The sequence below is a fragment of the Halichondria panicea genome, chromosome 9, assembly GCF_963675165.1.
Source record: "Halichondria panicea chromosome 9, odHalPani1.1, whole genome shotgun sequence".
NCBI lineage: Eukaryota > Metazoa > Porifera > Demospongiae > Suberitida > Halichondriidae > Halichondria > Halichondria panicea.
This window is the reverse complement of record NC_087385.1, coordinates 6,109,934-6,131,440: the sequence shown is the minus strand read 5'-3', so window position 1 is coordinate 6,131,440 and position 21,507 is coordinate 6,109,934. Positions and strand designations below refer to the sequence as shown.

At 42.6% G+C, this 21,507-nt stretch overlaps 7 protein-coding genes across 8 annotated transcripts; 5 read left to right on the top strand and 2 right to left on the bottom strand.

The window, feature by feature from the left end:
• Position 1: 1 nt before the first annotated feature.
• LOC135341677 (glycogen synthase kinase-3 beta-like) lies at positions 2-4,474 on the top strand. Its single transcript, XM_064538294.1, has 8 exons — positions 2-315; positions 1,188-1,465; positions 1,646-1,756; positions 2,504-2,634; positions 2,931-3,037; positions 3,195-3,388; positions 3,606-3,792; positions 3,983-4,474. Exons 1-8 carry the CDS (start codon positions 186-188, stop codon positions 4,168-4,170), a joined length of 1,326 nt encoding a protein of 441 aa, XP_064394364.1. The 5' UTR covers positions 2-185; the 3' UTR covers positions 4,171-4,474.
• An 84-nt stretch (positions 4,475-4,558) lies between these two features.
• LOC135341678 (protein NLRC3-like) lies at positions 4,559-6,405 on the top strand. Its single transcript, XM_064538295.1, has 2 exons — positions 4,559-5,631; positions 5,749-6,405. Exons 1-2 carry the CDS (start codon positions 4,613-4,615, stop codon positions 6,017-6,019), a joined length of 1,290 nt encoding a protein of 429 aa, XP_064394365.1. The 5' UTR covers positions 4,559-4,612; the 3' UTR covers positions 6,020-6,405.
• LOC135341685 (small ribosomal subunit protein eS25-like) lies at positions 6,061-6,869 on the bottom strand. Its single transcript, XM_064538343.1, has 3 exons — positions 6,793-6,869; positions 6,607-6,702; positions 6,061-6,430 (listed from the first exon to the last, which is right to left on the bottom strand). The coding sequence occupies exons 1-3, from the start codon at positions 6,793-6,795 to the stop codon at positions 6,170-6,172; spliced, it is 360 nt and encodes a 119-aa protein (XP_064394413.1). The 5' UTR covers positions 6,796-6,869; the 3' UTR covers positions 6,061-6,169.
• Positions 6,870-7,539: 670 nt separating this feature from the next.
• On the top strand, positions 7,540-9,961 carry LOC135341673 (uncharacterized). The gene is made up of 4 exons (XM_064538288.1): positions 7,540-8,218; positions 8,429-8,634; positions 8,720-8,831; positions 8,981-9,961. Exons 1-4 carry the CDS (start codon positions 7,617-7,619, stop codon positions 9,882-9,884), a joined length of 1,824 nt encoding a protein of 607 aa, XP_064394358.1. The 5' UTR covers positions 7,540-7,616; the 3' UTR covers positions 9,885-9,961.
• A 15-nt stretch (positions 9,962-9,976) lies between these two features.
• Positions 9,977-13,900, top strand: LOC135341667 (activating signal cointegrator 1 complex subunit 2-like). 2 transcript variants are annotated; one of them, XM_064538279.1, is made up of 13 exons: positions 9,977-10,135; positions 10,260-10,412; positions 10,457-10,515; positions 10,587-10,698; positions 10,776-10,973; positions 11,033-11,103; positions 11,292-11,492; positions 11,653-11,823; positions 11,901-11,975; positions 12,245-12,383; positions 12,592-12,869; positions 12,979-13,224; positions 13,340-13,900. In XM_064538279.1, the coding sequence occupies exons 1-13, from the start codon at positions 10,055-10,057 to the stop codon at positions 13,668-13,670; spliced, it is 2,115 nt and encodes a 704-aa protein (XP_064394349.1). In that variant the 5' UTR covers positions 9,977-10,054; the 3' UTR covers positions 13,671-13,900. The 2 variants fall into 2 exon arrangements, with proteins under 2 accessions (XP_064394349.1, XP_064394350.1); XM_064538280.1 differs by lacking the exon at positions 11,901-11,975.
• Positions 13,901-14,113: 213 nt separating this feature from the next.
• Positions 14,114-16,598, top strand: LOC135341668 (filamin-B-like). Its single transcript, XM_064538281.1, has 2 exons — positions 14,114-15,799; positions 15,948-16,598. The coding sequence occupies exons 1-2, from the start codon at positions 14,361-14,363 to the stop codon at positions 16,495-16,497; spliced, it is 1,989 nt and encodes a 662-aa protein (XP_064394351.1). The 5' UTR covers positions 14,114-14,360; the 3' UTR covers positions 16,498-16,598.
• Positions 16,599-16,718: 120 nt separating this feature from the next.
• On the bottom strand, positions 16,719-21,459 carry LOC135341669 (mitochondrial import receptor subunit TOM70-like). Its single transcript, XM_064538282.1, has 13 exons — positions 21,189-21,459; positions 20,874-21,047; positions 20,779-20,808; positions 20,586-20,715; positions 20,305-20,414; positions 20,187-20,253; positions 19,869-20,117; positions 19,573-19,697; positions 19,203-19,337; positions 17,936-18,172; positions 17,694-17,791; positions 17,459-17,581; positions 16,719-17,063 (listed from the first exon to the last, which is right to left on the bottom strand). The coding sequence occupies exons 1-13, from the start codon at positions 21,411-21,413 to the stop codon at positions 16,871-16,873; spliced, it is 1,896 nt and encodes a 631-aa protein (XP_064394352.1). The 5' UTR covers positions 21,414-21,459; the 3' UTR covers positions 16,719-16,870.
• Between the last annotated feature and the right edge of the window lie 48 nt (positions 21,460-21,507).

The following is a 21,507-nucleotide window of genomic DNA, read 5'->3' as shown; positions in this document are numbered from 1 at the left end:
AATTTCAAGATAGTGGAATGTGTTGACAAGGATCGATCAGACAAGAGAGAAGATTTTTTATACTGAGTTAGCTGGCTACGTACCTAGATACATAGATAGGTGTAAAAAAGGGCTCTACATAAGACAAGCGAGCCTTTTGTGCACTCGAAGAGAGACCTTTCCTCGATTACTGGTACTAGGGACTGATGTCAGACTTTGGAATGAGTCGCCCCAAAGATCAAGGGACTCGAGGAAGGGCGAACACCTTCACTGATGCACATGCTTCCAGAGACCCCAACTCTAAGCTCTCTGGCTATGGTGGCATAAGAACTACACGTAAGTACTGTTATATAAGCTTGAGGTGGTCTAGTATTTGAATAGCTGGCCTTGTTGCAATGTTACATTTAGCAGCTCACTATGAAGCCTGGCATTAATGACAGGCTTAAAGTGTGTGAGATGGTTGTGGAGAGGTATTTAAAGCCTTTGCGAAGCATTCCTTCGTGTGACATTCACAGCTAGCCGGCCTGCCATAATGTTGTAGCTAGCGTTCTGTATATCATAGCATCATTGATGGTACTACTATTAAAAAACTGTGCCTGGCTTTTGGTTTGTGTACATGATACGGTCACAGTCATGATATGGTAGAGTATGCGCGTCTCCATAGGGTACCTTATGAATGATGACCACATCAATAGCTGTTAACATAATGTACCACTTGAGAGAGGGCCAAGTGTAGAGGATTGTGGAAAGGCATTGAGGTGTACCTATGTGTAACGCACTGTGCCAATGCACATGTGCAAAATACAGTGGTCCCCTATGAATTACCGTCTTGTTGTAGCTAGTCTAAATTGATGTGTATTAGTATAGGAGCCAGCCAGGGAGTTTGTGTGAACCTCTTCCTAATACTTACATGTACATTAACATATTGTGTTGATAGGTAAGTACCACACTGCTAATTGAGTCTACAGTCTTTGTCCATAGTCTTCCTGTTTTGACTGAATTCCAGTCATAGTTTGAACTTACATCAAAGAAATCTGTCAAAGGACTCGCTTTCTTAGAAAGTACCCACGGGGAAATAGCTGAGTGCCAACTGATTTCTCAATAGTAACTCAGTACATACGTGATCATAATTATACGTGATCATTATGTTCACGTACAAATGTAATTAGGCACAAGATTCGTAATTCACACTTTGAATCATCTTTCAGGTGACAAAGAGGGAAGGAAGATAACGACTGTAATGGCCACTGTTGGCAAGCCTCCGGACAGGCAGCAGGAAATCAGTTACACCAACGTCAAGGCCATTGGCAATGGATCGTTTGGGGTGGTCTATCAAGCAAGATTATTGGACACCAATGAGAATGTAGCCATCAAGAAAGTCTTACAGGACAAGAGATTCAAGAATCGAGAGCTGCAGATAATGCGGCGACTAGATCACTGTAATATCATCAGACTGCAATACTTCTTCTACTCGAATGGAGACAAAGTGAGTCAATTTGGGATTCAAGGAAGTATAGGTTCCATATTTACTCCCTTATTGAACGTAAGTAAATTGGTATGCTTGACCCTTGGTAGTCCTTAACTCTTTACCAAATCTTCTTACAGTCTACACGTGCAATTGATATATTATATCAAATTTATTGTGTGTCCTTGTGGGGTCATTCAGAAAGACGAGGTGTACTTGAACCTGGTGCTGGATTTCATCCCGGAAACAGTGTACAGAGTGATCAGGCATCACAGCAAAGCCAAGCAGATCATGCCCCTCCTGTATATAAAGGTGTGTTTATGTTGTCCCAGCAGTATTGATTCGGTATGCTGCTTGCTTACTTATGACCTCTTGATTTATGTGTTTACCGTTTGGGATTGAAAGCAAGCAGGATATGTACATTATCATGGTACAGTAGTTGATATTGTTTTGTTTTGTCAGCCAAACTTCCAACTGTAGCCATGCCTTTTGCTTTTGTCTAGAGTGACCTTTGATTCTTACGATGTGTTTGGGGGAATAGGAAGTGTTCCATGTTTATGTACCTTGCTCTTCTCTAGCGATGTAAATTTTTTTCCCATGTCAAATTATGCTTGTAGTGGTGGTATGTAGTGGTGGTATGATAGTGTCTTCTCAATGGTTGAAATCAATACTTACTTCACAGCCCACATCAAAGAATGATTCATATGACCTGATCACCTGTCACTGTGTACAGATAGCGTGTGGGAGGTGTGTATGGCTTCTTGGCTCTCGTATTCATAGCTTTATATACACTGATGATGCTTTAGTACCTTGATGTAATCGTGTGTGTTTGTGTGTGTTTGTGTGTGTACTAGTAGGCATGAGGCGATTACACTGATGATGCGTTAGTTACCTTGATGTTCATTGTGTGTGTATATACCAGTGATCACTGTGTACCTATCAAGATACCATTTTATACTGAAGGGCGTGTATTGGGGCTATTGTGAGTATGACTATGTGTTCTATACAGTAACTTGTTATTGAATGCATTAATTTACAAAAGTGTCCTTTATCCCCCAGCTATACATGTACCAGTTGTTCCGCTCCCTTGCCTACATCCATGCCAATGGTGTGTGTCACAGAGACATCAAGCCACAGAACCTCCTGCTCAACCCAGAGACTGGTGTGCTCAAGTTATGCGATTTTGGCAGGTGAGCCACTGTGTTGTATGTATGTCTTGTGTTCACTGTGTAGGACATCTATTAAAGGCTTAGCAGGTCATGGTTATTCTCCAATTTACTAACAATTGGTTGGTATGTCTTCTTCAATTGTTCTGTTAGTGGCCAGTGTTGGTTGGTTGAGCTCTATACTGATTCATTTCCTGTCATGGCGTTACAGGCCCCCTCAATACCCATATATGTGGGTTCCATCTAAGTGCCATTATTATCATTAGCATAATTGTATGTGGTATATAATTATTATAAGTACTTTCTTTGCTTTTCTCTAGTGCCAAAGTACTTGTGAAAGGAGAACCAAATGTGTCCTACATCTGCTCACGATACTACAGAGCACCAGAGCTCATCTTCGGAGCTACGGACTACACTTGTAACATTGGTAAGTGTGTACTTGCTTCATGAATACTGAGAGTATCACTCACACGTCAGTCTAAACTATAATTATGGTTTTAGGCTTTTATTTGTCATTAAAATCACATGTGTACATTATTTGAAGCACACGTGCACAAGTGTTATTAACTGTTTTCCCCCCTCAGACATTTGGAGTGCAGGATGTGTGTTTGCTGAGCTACTCCTAGGTCAGCCCATCTTCCCTGGGGACAGTGGAGTGGACCAACTGGTTGAGATCATCAAGGTCCTTGGAACACCTACCAAGGAACAAATCCGGCAGATGAATTCAAACTACACGGAGTTCAAATTTCCCCAGATAAAAGCACATCCATGGAGCAAGGTCAGTGGTCAGTTGTGTTTACATAAACAGTATGTACTTGTATACACAGTGGACATGTAGTTTAGGAAATCTGCCTTCACTTTCTCTGTTGTTCAAAGGCCAACTTATTCATTGTGTGATAGTAAATTGGTGCCTCTTATTTTCAGTGGCACAAGATAACATTTATTACTACTGGCCTGGGTTCTATTTAGTATTGTGTCTTAATTCTCTCCTACAGGTATTTCGTCCTCGGACACCTCCCGAGGCAATAGACTTGGTCAGTCGTCTGCTGGAGTATACCCCATCCAACCGAATCACTCCAATGGAGGCCTGTGCTCACAGCATGTTCAACGAATTGCGACTGCCTAATTCCAGGATGCCCAATGGAAGAGATTTCCCTCCTCTCTACAACTTTACCCCTCAAGGTACAGCACTGAGCGTTTTATACTGAGTCTCAGTTCACGATAAAGCCGCCTCTATACCAACCTTTCTCTTTGCACACATAGCCTGTATTTCCTGCCTGTACGCATTGTACATGTATATAAATCAAGCCTAATACTGTTGTGGCCAGCGTTTACTGTTACCAATACAATACTTCAATTTTCTTCTCTGCAGAGCTTGCTATCCGTCCATCCCTAGAGTCCATTTTAATACCAGCCCATGTGAGCAAGGCCTCGTCTTCAGCCAGTCCGCCCACAGTGTCGAGTGGACCTCCCTCACAAGACCGCGTGTCCGGGAATCAATCTGGAGAGGATTCGACATCTCTACTTAGTAAACCTGGGCCTTCAGAACTCAGCCACTAGCATTCGTCCAGTACAGTTTGTCTCGTTTTGTTTGTGTACGCTTCTTTGCATATTTTCTGTTTCTTATATAGTGTGGATCTCAATTTTCTTAGCTATGTTAACCTTAATTTCATTGTATACAGGCACAGCTTTCGGCCATCATGCACTATACCGTGTGACTTTTGTTTTGTTTGCAAAAAGAGATCCTTATACACAACTCCTGGCTATATCAGATATATACTATGGCATGCATTATCCTCCTTTTTTTTGTCCCCTTTTCTTATGAAAACAGTACAGAAATGCAATGAATATTTATACATGTACAGTCAGTCAATAATAGGAGAAATGATAGCTGTTAATTATCTGTGCTTTAAATAGAAGTCCTGCTAAAATGCTGATTCAGCAACTATAGCTAGGTTAGCATTTAGGGGGCGTGGTGCCTTGTGTTCTGAATTCGAAGATTATGTCTTGTGTCAAGTTATCCATCAGCAGCTACCATACTGATCAAGCAAAGCTGTCTGAGCTGAAAAGTGGATTCAATGCAACAGAGCTGTTTCTGAGTGGACCTTTATCCGATGAAGATATTTGCCTAGTGTGCAAGGAGGTGTTGTTGCAGTTAGAGTCACTGGAGAAAATCACTCTTGAGCTCAGAGAATGCACTGACAATGGTTGTGTACATATTGCCCATCTAATTGAGAAGAATTCTAGTATACGATATTTGTCACTACTGCTGAATAATGTTGGAGAGAAAGGAGCTCAGATTTTGGCCAAAGGGCTGCTCAAATCGTCACTGCAAAGTTTCTCCATGTATGCTGCTCAGCTGGACCTCCACGATCAATGTATTGGTGACACAGGGGCCAAGTATATAGCTGATGCACTCAAAGACCATCAGACATTGAAAAGTCTGTACTTGGTTCAGAATAGACTAAGCAATGTTGGACTTACTCACATAATCAAGAATTTAAGTTCAAGTAGCGTCTGTGAATTAGATCTAAGAACAAACAATATTGACTCAGAAGGAGCCAAGGTGATCAGTTCGTATCTTGTTGATAACAATACACTCAAGAAGCTTGTCCTCAATGAGAATCGTGGAATACAAAATGAAGGAGCAAAAGAAATTGCTCTATCACTAACTACAAACTCCGCACTGACACAACTTTCTTTGCGCTCATGTGGAATTGGAAAGAAAGGAGCTGAACGATTTGCTGCATGTCTGGTACAAAACACCACTCTACAAACTCTCGACCTATGTGGCAATACTGAGGTTGGTGATGATGCAGTTGAACTGATGAGCCGTGGACTTAAAGAGAACAGATCTCTATTAGAACTCAACCTCTCGTGCTGTGGCCTCGGGGATGAGGGCTGTGCCCACTTGGCCGAAGCTCTACTGGTGAATGAAACACTCACTCATCTGTGGCTGCAAAAGAATGAGATTGGAGATGGTGGAATATTATCGCTCAGTCAAACCATACGCCAAAACAAGTAAGTTTATTTTACTGCACAGTTAGGTTTGCAATGTCCCCTGCTACATTTGGTGTACTCCATTATAAACACTGTATTCCCGAATCCGGTATTATAATACTATCACAATTGCTACAGGGTCCTGTGTTTGCTTTCTGTGAGTGGGAACAGGTTCAGCCACAAAGGCTCAACTGCTCTCGCCCAAAGCCTCAGCCAAAACGACACCCTCACAACCCTTGATATTGGCGGCTCTATTAATACTGAGAGTATCTCTATGGTGGACATACTTCTAGACAAGAACAAACAACTCATACGTTACAAGAACTGGACCAAAGAGCTTCTCCAAATAAACAAAGAGTTAGTCCAACAGAGAGACTCTCTAAAGAAACTTGTTCATAAGAAAAAGTAGACAACAAATATTTTTTATTTTTCCATCTACATGACTATTAATTTTTGTAAATCATTACAAGACTTTTTCAATCAAAAACTGACAATTTGGCAAATATGAGAAAACATTCAAACTTGAGAATGAATAAACATTGCAACGTCCACACACAGTTTATGCTGCCTCTTCTGCTTTTGGTGCTCTTGTGTACACTCGCTGTGCATGATGCTTAAACACTTCTCGAATCGTTCCCTTCGAAGCCATCTCAGCCAGTGCTCTGTTGGCCAGAGAAACGCGAACCTTGAGTCTTTCAGACACTACAGACGGAGTGATGAGCTTGTAGTTAGGGACCTCCTTGTAGAGCTTCTCGTAAGTGGCCTTGTCAAATAGGGCAATGTTGTTTAGCTTATCCCTCACTTTTCCCTTAGACCACTTCTGCAGAAATAGAATAAGATAACGAATTACCAGATGTGTACATATTCTTCGTATCAAGTATTTAATAGGAATGTGTTTAAGGAAAGGTAATAATTGTTGGCGGCTGAAACAAAACTAGTGTAGTGTAGTATCATGTGACTTTATACTGAACACCAAACAGTTCACTAAAACACAACCTTTTTCTTAGCTTTCCCACTTCCAGCCGGTTTGGCTGTTTTCTTCTGGGAAATCTGTTTCTTGGTCGTGCCTCCCTTTTGCTGCTGCTTAGGTGGCTGCGTTGGAGAGAGGAATTTCAATCAAAGATATGGTATATATGGACACAGAATGCAAAAATGTATAAAGAAGCAATGGACTCTACCCACCATCTTGTCTTGGTATCCAGAAAGAACACGTGGTGGTTGCGCATGCCTATTCTAAACAAATTAATGGGTGGGGCTAAGACTTAGTGCCCTTTCACCTTTTGCAACGAGGTCTGTACTGTTTGAGCTACCCGACCCAACCAACAACCAGTTGCTATCATGTCCAATTCCTCCGAGTTTCTTGCAGCTGCAGAAGCCGTAAAGACCTTCACTAGCCGTCCCACAGATGCAGAGCTACTTGATTTGTATGGATACTTTAAGCAGGCCTCCATTGGAGATGTCAACACCGATAGACCTGGAATGTTGGACTTTAAGGGCAAGGCCAAATGGGACAACTGGGAAAGTCGAAAAGGAATGTCGAAGGAGGCAGCTGAGAAATCATATATTGAATTAGTGGAACGTCTCAAGGGACAATACTCATCCTAAGATGGACCTTTAAATTGTGGAAATGAACTGATTTGTAGATGATGGACATGTCTACTATAAGCTAGATCTAGTGTGTGCGCATTTATTTTTGTTTTGGATGCTCGATATGACATCCAATAAAACTTGATGGACTAACATATGTCTTTATATGAAAGGAGGTACATGTACTATAGTCTATAGTAAGTACATAGTTTTTCCTTTCCTTAGAGTAGGAAGTAAAAAATTAAAATGGAAGAGGAAAAAACTTTACATGTGACGTGGGCGCGGCAGAGATGTGGTGGGCGTGGCTGCTTGCACACCTTTCTGTGTGCGCTTATGACGATCTTTGCCCATCTTAATTATATCAACAGTACTGTACTGACACTCTAGAAAGATTGATCAAACACTACCCTGTGGCTACCATGGATGTCAAAGCCAGTCCTATAGATGCTGACAGGGTGCCCTTACTCCCATCTCCTGGTACTGGTGAGACCACTGTACAAGTTGTGAACAGAACCAAGAAAGACTCCACAAACAAATCATTCCTTATTCTCCTGACGGGAATAGCTGCTCTCGGTGGATTCTTGTTTGGCTATGACACGGGGGTTGTATCTGGTGCTATGCTCAATATCAAAAAGACATTTCATCTCTCTGCAACATGGCAAGAAGTGATTGTCAGTGTGACTATTGGTGCGGCCGCAATAGCCGCAGCCATGGCTGGTGTACTCTGTGATCTGATTGGACGGAAGCCGACACTTATTATTGCTTCAGTGGTGTTTACCGTAGGGGCGGTTGTTATGGGTGCTGCTGTGAATGTGTGGATGCTCATGACTGGACGGATTGTTGTGGGGTTGGGTATCGGAGCTGCTGCTATGGCTTCTCCCCTGTATATTGCCGAGTCAGCACCATATCACATGCGAGGGAAGCTGGTGGTCCTCAACAACATGTTCATCACAGGTGGTCAGTTTGTGGCTACTGTTGTGGATGGAGCGTTCTCCTATCTGCCCATCAATGTAGGGTGGAGGTGAGTATCGTACTCACAAAATGTGCAGCTTGTATCCCCACACCCTCAATAATTCTATCCATATATATTGGTCCCTTTTCCTATAATTATGGTAGACTGAAGCACCAACCAAGTACATGTACGTGATTATGAACGCATGCATGTATATAGCTAGATGTGGTGTTGATACTCTCAATGATTGTTTTGTCTCCCCCTCCCCCTCCTTGCTAGGTTCATGTTGGGTTTGGCTAGTGTGCCCTCACTCCTCATGCTAGTGGGTATGCTTTTCATGCCTGAGAGTCCTCGTTGGCTGGTCTTCCATGGAAGGGAGGATAAGGCAAAGAAAGCTCTAGCTAAAGTGAGGCCAGCTTCCTCTGTTGAGACTGAACTGGAGTCCATCAAAGAGGACTTTGAAAAACAAAAGAAACTTAAGCTTGGTGAGAGAGGAATAGAGAGTTGTGTATAAAGTATTTACGTGTTCAGTCTCCCAACAAATCTTTACTGTGCTGTTCATTTTTTCAGGCTTTGTGCAAATGATTAAGAGATTACTGACCACTAGGACTGTGCTCATTGCTCTGCTGGTGGGCTGTGGGCTGCAGCTGTTCCAGCAGTTTGGAGGAATCAACACTGTTATGTAAGAAACCAATTGTGTTGCCTAACAATAAATTATGATGGACACATGCATGTATTATAGCTCTGATTGTGCTCATTTTCTATCTACATGTAGCTACACTTGTGTTTGCTCTCATAGTGACCTGGCACACATATTTTCTTATACTGCAGGTACTACAGTGCGTCTATATTTGAGATGGCTGGATTCTCCGATCGAAATGCCATTTGGCTAGCTACTGTACCAGGATTTGCAAACTTTATTTTCACCGGTGTGGGACTATTACTAGTCGATCGATTGGGACGAAGAAAGCTCCTAATTGGCAGTATTACTGGAACCATTATTGGGTTTGGCCTTCTCGCTGGAACGTTTGTACTAATGGACCACTACAGCCCTTCATCGACTCCATTCGATAGAGTTAATGGAACCTGCCAGTACTATTCTTGTGGTGCGTGTGTTGGAAACTCACAATGTGGTTTTTGTGTGGATTTTGACCCTGATTCTCAAGAGTATTTCAACGGTACATGCAGTGTGGGCGTATTATCAGACGATGGACATACGTACAGCAAGTACCAGCCACTAGCCTCCAACACATCCTGTGCCTTGCCTGGTGAGAACTGGACCTCTTCTTCCTTCGATGATGAGTTTGTATCTACACACAATAAGAGTATCTTTCAAAGATGGTGGGATTTTAACACTTGTCCAAACAATCTACTGTCTCCACTGGCAATAATTGCTCTGATAGTGTACATTGGTTCCTTTGCATCTGGTGCAGGCCCTCTCCCTTGGACAGTCAATTCTGAGATCTATCCAACGTGGGCACGCAGTACTTGTATTGGCATAGCAACTACCGTCAACTGGAGTTCCAATCTTCTCATTTCAATGACTTTCCTCACAATGGCGGATTCTTTGGGACAGCCCATTACGTTTGGTGTGTACGCCGTGCTCAGTATGATGGGACTCTTGTTCGTGATTCTCCTCCTTCCAGAGACTCGAGGGAGAAAGCTTGAAGACATCGAGGAGTTGTTTAGAATGCCTTATTTCCTAAACTGGTGTCGTAGGAAGAAACAAAAATAACATTCTTCATTCTTTGTAATTTGTGTGTCCATATACAAATGTAAATGATTATAAACTATGGTTTTTCCTAAGGATGATCTTTTAACCGTTTTTTATATTGTCGACCTTTCCCCTTATTTTAGTAAAACAGTCTACGCCCCCTCACTGGCCTTGACTTCTCTGATCGATCGATGGCTGCCTGTCCTCTGGAGAGTATAATTACTGAGAGGTTGAACCCACAATCAGGGCTGATAGAGAAACTACCACTTCTAGTAAGTATACATACTATAAAACAATTTACATAGAAGATACTTAATATTCCGGTCAACTTGCCTTCATGTTGATTCGATTGCACGTACATTTTGACTAGAACCACTATACATACAATACGTACAGGATTCCACATCGTGCACAGATGTGTCCTTTCTACCGTATCGCGCCCCCCGACATGGAATTGAACCTGACCTCCTCTGGCTTGAGGCCATTCAGGAACTGGATTCGGACTTGCACTGGTTGTTAAAGTTGCCACATCCGAACTTTTGGAGTCAGGTAATGGTGGATTGTAATAGATAATTGTCTTATATTCTTTACAGGTGGTATATGATAGCTCTTTGCAGAAGTGTTTGGATTCTTACCTCCGCAATGCACCAAGGTACGTACTAGTCTTAGGTACTTACAGTGGGAGTGATGGGGTGTAAGATAATGGTGTCTTTATGTATTCAGGAGCTATGATCGACCCTTGAACCTTCCTCTGAACGTTAAAGAGACGCAAAGAAACATCCACAAGAGAATGTTTATGACATTTCTCAGAATGTCCACAGCTAAAGAATCTGAGGTGGAGATTTTTTGATGCAATACACACATACATGTGACACACACACCCTCCCCTCCCCCCCACACACACACCCTCAGGCTCATTATTTTACACCAGCTGCTCATGCAGACATCATCTATCAGAAGTACTTATTCGACGTGCCTAAACTGATTGATTTATGCATTCTCTACGGCAACTCCAACAAGGCCTTGCTAGCCAAACTGGTGGCCAATGTATTCAAATGGCAGCCACAATACAAACAAGACTGGTCACTGGCTGTGCGCAGTTTTGCTAAAGTGAGCCTATGAAAAACATAATTCTATCCACCCCCTATCTCCCTGCATGTGTTTGACAGATTTTCAAGAAAGTTTCTGATGAGGTTCTACCTGTTCAGAAACCAATGCTGCTCATAGAGCAACCTAAAATGTAAGTCAGCCATTACCTAATGACCTTTCTCTACTATTTTTTGGGCAGACATAGGAAAGACGATAATAGCTTGCTCACCAAATTAAACTGAACCCTACAGCTATCACTGTACATGCAGTATTTCAGTCCAAAACTTCTACTGCATAGTCATCATGTTCTACTATTGTATCCCTTGCCCCCCCCTGCAGTCTGTCTCCAGTGGAGCTGTCTGACCTCATCCTCTACATGAGTGACATCACCTCCACACTCAAGGCTTTCCTAGACGTGTATCCTCCAGCTACCGAGGCGCTCATGCACGGAGAGTTTGTGGAGACTCTTGTTGCCTTCTACGAGTCCGTGGTGCCTGTTCTGCAAACGCGATGGCTGGAAGTATGCCGGGACGTCTCAGAGTACGTCAATCTGCATTGCTGTGTAGTTATTGCGTGTGCATACATATCAAGAGCGACATTGTATACCAGAGCACCAAACCATCAAACCACCACTGCACTATACTTTCTATATACATGTACATACTGGAAATAGCATTACAAAGCATCTTGTCCACTCCAGTGCTTCCTTTGTGAAAGCTCGTTTCAGGAATTTCAAGAAGGACTCCACATGGATTGTTAACAGTATCCTGCGATTGTACTTTGACCCCAGCTTCATAGAGGCCGGGGAATCGTCACAAATCCCACTCGACAGTTTCATTTCAGCCGTGACCACAGTGCTGACTGAGAAGAGGTGAGCCACCGTGAACACTAGGCTAGGTTACTGTACGTTGGTTCATGTATCAGCACAAGTGTTGCTGTTCTCTGCAGTTTCCTTCGTGAGTATGAGAAGCATTACAACCTAGCCAGTGTTGTGCAAGAGATGCGACAACTACACCCTGAACTGTATCCCATGATTTCATTAATCAACGAACGAAAGTTTTAGGAGTTCGAAGAGACGATCAGTAGTACTAACCATTAACTATGCCGACTAGGGATCGGTGGATCCCTACACTAGTCACCCTCAGTCATTGTACTGCTGTTTGATAGGAGTTACCTTATACCGTGCAGATGGCCCAATCTTTACCATACTGTATTGTACAATGAATACATGAATAATGAATACTGTCGGTAGGCTACACTGTACATCGTAGGTTCCTTCACTCTCCTCCCAGACCAGAGTCTCATTTTGACTACATTATTTCATCACTGGAGGTACCAAAGATGAAGGAGAAGAAGACTGCTGGGCGTGATGCTAAACTGGTGTCCCATGTCAAAGAGTTGCTACCTCATCTTGGGGATGCCTTTATTGAGGTGTGTGTGTGCAGTGCAGTGTACTTCATGGCGTTGGTGATTTGTCCGAAATGGACCTGTTTCGATAATTAACTTTGAGTGCCAGTAACGTTAGGTTGTACAATTCCACAATATGTATTTTGTAGCCCTTTAAAAGGCCTATCTAATGATTATGTTTAGATCCGTGACTACTTTGTTAAATTTGAATGATAATTCTTGGTCTTTGTAGCTCTGCCTGAATGAGTTTGGCAACAGTCCTGAGACGGTGGTGGATCGTATTCTGGAGGACAACCTGCCCCCACATCTTAGAGCAATGAACCAGAATCCGTCAACGGAGGACTTAAAGAAAACATCATCACAGCCAAAAACTGAAGACACTGCTCCACCAGATGAAAGCACTGCTACCAGTGTGCTGGATGATCGGCTAAATGTGTATGATGACGATGAGTTCGATGTGTTCAACAAAGATGTCAGTGTGGATATGTCCAGAGTACACTTTGGAAAAAGGTGATTCCCTTTTATTTCCAATTCACAGCTTATATTAGTGCTTGTCGCATCACAATTGAAAATGTAATGACTTTTGCTATTGATAATAGTAAGTAATTTCCCCATGCAGGTTTGACCCCACCTCCTCCTCGGCTGTTCTCAACGACAAGACACACCTGGAGGAGACACGAGAGACCTATCAGCAGTATGACGTGGAGACCTCCTGGACGTATGAGGAGCCGAGGGAATGGGGCGGAGTTTCAGGCGACCAGTACGAGTTTGACCAGTACAGTGATGAGTATGATGATACGTATGACTCTCACGTGGTGGGAGCAGCTGACAATGACTCAGCAGAGGACCTCTTCTCTGTGAGACGGTGAGTATAGCTCCTTTGATATTGTTCAACTGTAATGAGCAAACTTTAGAGAGTGTACTGTATTGTGTGCTGGATCTGCAGCTTATTGCCCTCTGTATTGATTGTGTACGTGCAGGTTGAATGACAAGGGACGGTATTCACGACACTACTCTCAGTTTCCAGACTTGAATGAGAGCTCAGAGGAACAATCATCGGGCGCCAGTCATATGACTAGACCTCCAAGCAATGTGACTATACTTAAAAGGCCATCTAACGATTCCATGCCCAAATCAAAACCTTTCAATCTGTCTTCTCGGAAACCCCAGAGTTCAAAAGGGCAGAGTTCAGAGGTTAAACCACCAGTGGAGAGCGAGAGAGCTCGTCAACTCAAAGAGAAGAACAAAAGCAAGAGAGGCAACCACAACAGAAAGGCAATGGCTGACAAGAAGAGGTCTCGAGGAATGTGAGCCCCTCCTAAATAACTGAAGAACGGTAACTCTATAAGCTGATCAAATTTATTCATTTAGGGTGTGTGTTACTCTATAAATTTTTTGTTGCTGAGGTGTACTGTGACAGCATATGTCACATTAGTAGACTGTTGTGCATTCCTTTCATTATCATGTGTGGGGTTGATATTTGACCCAACATCAATCATACAGTACCATTTTCTTCTATGATCTTGTTCAAAGCTTACTAATTCTGTCCAGGGATACAACTAGTATGTGTATGTTTGCCCTCTTAAAGCGGTGTATTTGGTTTGTATGCACACATTGTGGTACAGACGGTTGTCGGTGTAGAGTGGCTTCTGTGTTCAACTTCCTTTGAACAAAGTTGTTAGTGTGCTTTCCCAGACTAAGGAAGTACTGACACATTGTTGAAATACCACGCAATCAACGCTCCCTATACAGCAGCTTCCCTGAGTGCATGTTGCAAACATTAGTAGTGATCAATTGTGTGAATTCAAACTGCAAAGTGTCATGCAGCTATAGACCTAGTCCTTAGAAAAGTTTACTTAGAAAGATTGCTACATACATACATACATAGTGCTAGTAAGAGCTTGTATATGAAAGTAAAACAGCTGGGAAGTTTCCATAACTGCAGTATTTTTGTGTTGCAAGAGTAACTAACAGTGGATTGTAATCGTGTTGCTAGCTGCTATGAATTTAGCAAGGGAGATTCAATCATTTCTGGCCAGGAAACAGATGGCTACTTCTGAGAAGGCAATTGTGGAGCCTTCTGTAGTACAGACTGCTGCAGAAGCTCATGTCGAAGCCATCAAATGTTTTATGCTTGAAAAAGATGAGCAGAAGATCCAAAATCCATTACCGTGTGGTAGAGACTCAGTGACTGTCCGTGTCTCCAAGAAGAACACACTGTATTTGAAGAATAGACTTGAGTTTTCTATGACTGGACCTGCTGAGGCAAAAGTGAGAGCAAGTGAGGAGTGCAAAGGAGTCGAAAGATGTGAAATCACTGCTTCTAAACCTGGAAAGTACCAACTTGACGTCTTGTGGAATGGATCACACATTAGAGGGAGTCCGTTTTCATTGCTTTTTAAGTTCCCAAGAACACAGATTTATAGTAATGGACTGAATTTGCAAAGTACTCGATATCGACTGGGAATTGCTCACAAGTTCAAGTTAGACTGCTCCGATTTGGAAGAAGGAAACCTCATTTTCAGTGTGTCTCCACCTACTGCTGCAAGGATTGAAATAGCCACTCCGCCAGGCCACCCTCAAACCTACTTGTGCAAAATAGTTCCCTTGGAGACTGGAAAACATGAACTTTCTCTCATTTATTCTGGCAAACATATCTATGGCAGCCCGTTCAGTGCCGAGTTTGGTTACCCTGGTGATGCATCAAAATGTACGCTCTCTACCTCCACCCCACAACACAGATTAGGCACTAAAGTAGTACTGCAAGTTGACACAATTGAAGCTGGTTTTGGTCAACTGAAAGCTGGAGTAAGAGACACTGCTAGTAACAAACCGGTCGATTTGGTTGTCTCAAGAACACGTAAACATCAATATATGCTAGAATTCAATCCTGGTTTGAGTTTGGAATGTGTACTGGCAGTTAAATATGACAATGTCCACATCACTGGTTCCCCATTCAGATTGCAATTCAATGAGCTAGCCGACTGTACAGCTGAGGGTCTAGGTTTGGAATCGGCACAAGCTGGAGCATGGAATTTATTCAGTGTGAAAGCAGAGAAAAGCTGTAAGCATCAAGGAGTATTGAAGGTCGATATTCACGATATCAACAACAAGAGAGTCGAAACAGTGGTTTCTTCGCGATCCCCACTCCATTTTGACGTTAGTTACTACCCCAAGACGCCTGGTGTGTACACAATTTCTATACAATGGGGGGAGGCACGAGCTCCTGGATCACCATTTCAGGTAGCCTGCACCTCACCGTCATTGGCAGTGGCTGATCGCCCCACAGGAGATGTCACTCTTGGCGATACGATATGCTTTAAAGTCAAGCCTCTAGGTTGTGTACAAGGGAAGGGAGCTCTGAAGATCAGTGCTCGAGACAGTGCTGGGAAGGAGACACTTGGACATGCACTGTGGGACTCTAGCAATGATTGTTATTGGTGAGATACATGTATTGCTTGTTTATATAAACATTGCTTTCGAATGAGGAATCAATGTTATTGTTTGTAGTAAGGTTTTACATGTATAGCACCCACATAGGCAATTCAGAAAGTTTTTCATTCTGATCTATACTTTCACTATATGCAGCTGTGTCCTAAAACCTGAGAAAACTGGCAAGTATCCCGTTAGTATCAAGTTCAGAGACACGCACATCGTGGGTAGTCCGTTTGTCACCACAATTATCGATCCGGTCGCCACCCCTCAACTAGTGCGAGCATGGGGCCCCGGCCTAGTAGGAACCACTCTGAACAGAGAGGGGGACTTCACTGTGGACGTGAGCAGGGCTGGGTTCGGTTTACTCTCTGTCAGTATCAATGGCAACCAAGATTTGTTCGATATCACTACTACAAAGAATTCCTCAACCGGACTGATACATGTTACATATCGTAGTCGTTTGGCTGGGTCCTACCTAATGAATGTGAAGTGGTCTGATAGACCCATACCTCTGAGTCCATTCAACATCAGTGTTTCGAAGAGCAAGAGAGGAGAGGATGAAGTGAACACACTGGACAAGGCACACGATATCTTCCTGGAGAATGTGACAAATGTGGGTATCAATGGGAGCTGGTTGCAGGTGTGGAGAAGCAGTGGAAGGTTTAAGCATAAACACTTGAAAGGACAGACAGTAGAACTGTAGAAGAGGCAATCGTGCACTTATTGTTAATGTTTATGTTATGTGTGTGTCATTTCACAAGATTATTTATTGATTCTTCTATATTAAAAATTAAAAAGCAACATTCCAACATTTCTGAGCTATCTGTCTGCTATGCTATGTGCATGCAAGCAGATGTATCCATTAAGCTGTAGGAGCATGACCACATTAAAGCACGTCACGCCATTAAATATAACTTCACACAATTTGATTCAATTAATCATGATAATTATAGCCATCAGAAAAGGTATATATCTCATTATCAAATTAATTAAAACCAACAGTGACTATAATACTTTAATGATAATGCACACATTGATTGAGCACAGCTACGACAGTACAAGGACAACAGTTCTAATCAGTACGCTCCAGCACCAGAGGCACCGAACGCCCTGCTTGCCAGCTCAGACTGTGTCACTCCGTATTCTTTACAGGCTTGGTTTTGGGCCGTCACGACCTCCCGGGAGATGTATGCCTGGGACATCTCAGCCTCAGAGCGGGAGTAAGATATGGCCTTGTCGTACATATCCATGGCTCTCTCTGAGTTGTTTCTGTAGGGATACAATAGGGATCATGATGGCTTGATTGGGAAATAGAATGTTAGGTTAGGAGTGGGGAAGGCTTGTCAATCAATAGTGGGGAAGAAAGGGGGAGGACAATGGGGGGGGAGAGTGAATATAATTATTGGAAGACAGCAATTACTTGATTACAAAGCTTGCTTATTTCCTGTGTAATGTACTGAGAAACTGAGCAATTAGTAGGGAGTACACATAGGGAGTACACATAGGGAGAACACGTATGTATCTGCCTTTTGTAACACAGCAGTGCACGTACACCTTTAAGATAGTCTAAAGTGCACGCATCTTAAATACCAAGGAATTAGCTCAGAGCACTCCATGCTTAATGCTGCATGACCAGTGCACAGCACTCTCATTCATTCACTGACCTTTGCATTTCAATGGTAGCCAGTGTATTGTAAGCCTGAACACAGCTGTTATCTTTAGCGATGGCAGTCTCCATGTGCTCCACTGCTCTGTCAATGTCCTGGGTCACCATGAGGGTGGTTAGTCTGTAAAGAGAGCGAGGGATTAGAACACTTCACACCATAACTTAACTATAGGCCTACAAAATACACGTGGTTGTATGAGAATGGCTTCTCTACAAGGAACTGTGTTACTCACCCTAATGTGAAATGCCCGATGGGGTTATCTGGTTCCAGTTTGATCACTTTGTTCAGAATCTCCTGTGCTTCTTTCACCTGGTTGGCGTCTTGTAAGAACTACAAAGAAAGCACAGAAACGTTATCGTTAAGCCATTGACTAGAGCCTACTACATAATTATAATACATACTATCTTATTACTATAGAGAGCCACACTGCATGTTTACAAACACACAAATTACTTAAATTTCCATTTCACACACCATTGCATAAAGTAGGAGACCATCTCCAAAGTCAGGAAACTTCTGAATAGCCTCAGTGAACAGTCCCCTTGCTGTCTCGAGTAACTGCATGGACTGCTGCATCCCGGCCATCCTGTGATAGGCAGAGGAGAGGAGGTAGGCGGCCTGAGGGGAGGTGGGGGCAAGGGACTGTCCCTTCTCTAGGTCCTCCACTACTGTACTAGTGAACGATTGCTGCTCCTCAGACTCTAGGACAAGCTGCAAGGGAGGCAGGAAAGAGTGTACAAAGATTTTCAAGTCAATCAAAATCAAACATCCGCTCAAAGTGTAACAAATGTAAACACAGTCACATGATACAGATATAGTACCAAATAGATACAGTGCCTTTAGTCTATAGAGTAAATAAACGCAATTTTGGTACGTGTTAGTACATAAATGTAAATATTTTGAGATTGGAACATTTCTAAGAAAATATGATGATACCATTGTGTTGGTGAACAAATTATCTAAAACATATCCAAAAATATTTCCATGGCAACCAAAGGTGGTGGGTATGTGGTGGTTTATAAACCACCAACATTTTTCTATAGTGGACAATCGCTTAGCGATGGAAAAGACCAATTGTTTTCGGCTAAGGTATGGAACTTTGGCACAACATTCCTGAATAGTTAAGCTAACATATGCATGGTTACGTATAGCTTACATAAATACACGTACTGATTAATACTCAATTATGGGATATTTTAGGTGCCTTTTCGCTTAGCGATGGAACTCAAGCAAATTTGTCGGCTAAGGTCTAATTGTTTTTGCACATTAAATTTTCTATCTTTTGATACAAAAAAGTTGTCCAGAAATAATTTAGTTCCAGAGATATTTCATGTTACATATATATTTTACGATCACCTCCATTTTTACCTAAAATGATTTCCCACTACAACAACTTTTGGGGATTTATTTTCAAATAAGGTTGTAGCTTATTTATTCACCTACACAATGGTATCAGCACAATTTCTTAGAAATGTTCCAATCTTGAGATAGATTTAAGTACAACTATTCACTCTGTGGTTAAATTTACTCTCAAAGCTGAAGGCACTGTATGTATACAAGAAAATTAAAGTGATAGTGGACAAACTGTGGTGGGCCCTCCGAAAAATATGCCCTCAGTTTACTAACAATCACCACATAATCAACTCACCAATACTGTAAATGGGTATTATCAGTACATGTAAGCAATAACACATAACACGAGAACGTGGGGGAGGTAGCTACACACGTTCAGTCCACTCACTCTAGCTCTGTAAATGTACACATCGGCACAGTTTGGGTCAATGGCCAGTGCTTTAGTGAAGCAAGTGTGACATTTCTCCATCTCACCATGCAGGGCCATCATGGACGCTCTCTGCACCAACGCATTGGTGTACATCTGCAACAAGAGAAACAACCACTGACCATACAACAAATCTCCTATATATAGTTGTATAAGAAATGCTTCATGGTTAACAGTGCAAAACAACAAAGAGGGTAGGTATTTGCCCAGTATTAGGACTTAGAAAACTTAGAGTAAGCAATTCCCCTCACACACACGCACACAATATTGTCAAGGCCCTATTGAGTGATTATTACTGGGGAAATGGCCATTGAACAGCAACTACCCACACCTCTTTAGAGAGCCCCTGTGTATTGACAACATCCTGCAGATCCTTGAGTGCCTTTTGTCCCTGTCTCCACAGTGAGTTCAGAGCACCCCTCAACAATAGAGCATGTGCGACAAACACTGCATTACCTGAATGGGAAAATGAATAGGTATTAACGATGACTACATACAACACTGTTGTGGGGTTTTGGAGGCCCATTGTTTTTTTCATATATTTGTAATTCATATAATTCATGAACAGTAGTTGAAACTACAACAATAGCGTCATGAATAGGAACACCTGCATTGTCTACACTTTACCGTTAGTGATGGCTTCGGTGAGAAGCTCCAGTATTCCGTGATACTTTTCCTCCCTAAAAGCAGTTGCTGCCTTCACGAAAGGTTCTTCATTGAAGTCAGCATCATCTGTCAGCTCCTGGGCCTCTGGTTGGTCGGATGTAATCAATTCTGATCCATCCTCCCTCGGAATCTCTTCTGGTGGTGGCTCAACAATTTTAGGTTTAGTTTTGGTACTCCAAAGCTGCTTTAGTCGGCTCTCTGAGAGATCATCTACAGAGTAACACACACACACACGCAATGTTAATGTTAATTTTTCTGGTGTAAAATAATGGCTCTTACCAGACCAGGAGAATGATTGGAAGTAGCTCTTGATTAGAGATTTACTCGGTGCAAGTGGTCCCAATTTCTAAAGATAAAAAAGTACACATTAATTTAGGAATGGTATAAAGACACGTACAGGAAAGTTTTCAGTGGCTTGAAGCTGGCCAAAATCTTTTAGCAACTTGGCGACAGTTTGAGAGAGTGCTCTTCCTTGACTCTCGTCCAACACCAGTACTCGAGTCACATCTACAAGGAATAAATGCACTGATTATACATTGTACATGTGAATAATTATGAATAACAAGGTCTATCACAATCTAGCCTCGCATACACACACTAGTTTTGTGGAAGCTTTCTCTTACAACAGTGATCAATTAAAGCCTAGATCTATATATTATTTAGTACACTTCCCCTCACCTAAGATAGCCTCCTTCCTCCTGCCCAGAGCCTCGTACACCTTTAGTCTCCGTGTCATGGCCTTTACATAGCGTGGATTGTGCTCAAACGCTCGTGTACAATTCTCCAGTACTTGGTGCAAGCAGCTGGTCTACAATAATATCATTAACACAGGGTGAATCAACATTGCAATGATTAATACTGCAATGCTTACCTTTTGGTCAGGATCCGTTGCTTTTTGGGCCTGTGAGTATATGAATGTATAATTTTGTGTAAAGACATCATTGAGTGCTACAGTAAGGAACGCACCATCACATCGTACACTGCTGCGAGGTTCTGGTGGAAGATGGCAAGGTCAGCCGGCTTGGACACGGGACACACACTGATGGCTTCTTTATAGCATTTAATTGCTTCTTCATACTTTTGCTGCTTGTAGAACTCGTTTCCTTGCTGCTTGATGGCCTGGGCTCTCTCCAACGTACTCTATAATTATAGTGGCAATATTAACGATATTAAATTATATTTAAAGCGTATGTTTAATACAGGATTGAAACAAAGTTCCAGTTACGATACATCTAAACTGCTATCCCCTAGCTACCCGTGTACAGAGCTATGACTTTATACCTGAGAAGTGGTACCAGAGTTAGTTTTGCCTCCGTCGGTAGTGGGTGGGCTTGTACACGGAGTGCTTGTACCTGTCTCCCCTGCATTCTCCTCACTCCTCGCGCGTCTCTGACTTCTTGTCAGCGCATAGTAAGCAAGCAGTGCCCCTCCAGCTAGTGCCGCAGCTCCCACGCCCACAGCTAGAGCTGCCTTCCACTTCACCAAGCCTTTGCTCTCATCACTCATCTTGACTACTCCACGTGGTTGAGAGAAAGCACACGTGGCCAAATTGGCAAATATCTCATTTGTCAGCTAGCTAGGCCCAGCCCCACCCCCTCTT

Coding starts and splice junctions, on each gene's coding strand:
- LOC135341677 (XM_064538294.1), top strand. CDS start 186: ATGTCAGACTTTGGAATGAGTCGCCCCAAAGATCAAGGGACTCGAGGA. Junction 1,757..2,503: donor TGCCCCTCCTGTATATAAAG/GTGTGTTTATGT, acceptor TTTATCCCCCAG/CTATACATGTACCAGTTGTT. Junction 3,793..3,982: donor CTACAACTTTACCCCTCAAG/GTACAGCACTGA, acceptor TCTTCTCTGCAG/AGCTTGCTATCCGTCCATCC.
- LOC135341678 (XM_064538295.1), top strand. CDS start 4,613: ATGTCTTGTGTCAAGTTATCCATCAGCAGCTACCATACTGATCAAGCA. Junction 5,632..5,748: donor CAAACCATACGCCAAAACAA/GTAAGTTTATTT, acceptor CAATTGCTACAG/GGTCCTGTGTTTGCTTTCTG.
- LOC135341685 (XM_064538343.1), bottom strand. Junction 6,431..6,606: donor GTGGGAAAGCTAAGAAAAAG/GTTGTGTTTTAG, acceptor CTATTTCTGCAG/AAGTGGTCTAAGGGAAAAGT.
- LOC135341673 (XM_064538288.1), top strand. CDS start 7,617: ATGGATGTCAAAGCCAGTCCTATAGATGCTGACAGGGTGCCCTTACTC. Junction 8,219..8,428: donor CCCATCAATGTAGGGTGGAG/GTGAGTATCGTA, acceptor CCTCCTTGCTAG/GTTCATGTTGGGTTTGGCTA. Junction 8,635..8,719: donor ACAAAAGAAACTTAAGCTTG/GTGAGAGAGGAA, acceptor TCATTTTTTCAG/GCTTTGTGCAAATGATTAAG.
- LOC135341667 (XM_064538279.1), top strand. CDS start 10,055: ATGGCTGCCTGTCCTCTGGAGAGTATAATTACTGAGAGGTTGAACCCA. Junction 10,413..10,456: donor ATCCGAACTTTTGGAGTCAG/GTAATGGTGGAT, acceptor TATTCTTTACAG/GTGGTATATGATAGCTCTTT. Junction 11,824..11,900: donor ACAGTGCTGACTGAGAAGAG/GTGAGCCACCGT, acceptor TGTTCTCTGCAG/TTTCCTTCGTGAGTATGAGA.
- LOC135341668 (XM_064538281.1), top strand. CDS start 14,361: ATGAATTTAGCAAGGGAGATTCAATCATTTCTGGCCAGGAAACAGATG. Junction 15,800..15,947: donor TCTAGCAATGATTGTTATTG/GTGAGATACATG, acceptor CACTATATGCAG/CTGTGTCCTAAAACCTGAGA.
- LOC135341669 (XM_064538282.1), bottom strand. CDS start 21,413: ATGAGTGATGAGAGCAAAGGCTTGGTGAAGTGGAAGGCAGCTCTAGCT. Junction 20,716..20,778: donor CAACGGATCCTGACCAAAAG/GTAAGCATTGCA, acceptor ATATTATTGTAG/ACCAGCTGCTTGCACCAAGT. Junction 19,338..19,572: donor CACAGGGGCTCTCTAAAGAG/GTGTGGGTAGTT, acceptor CTCTTGTTGCAG/ATGTACACCAATGCGTTGGT.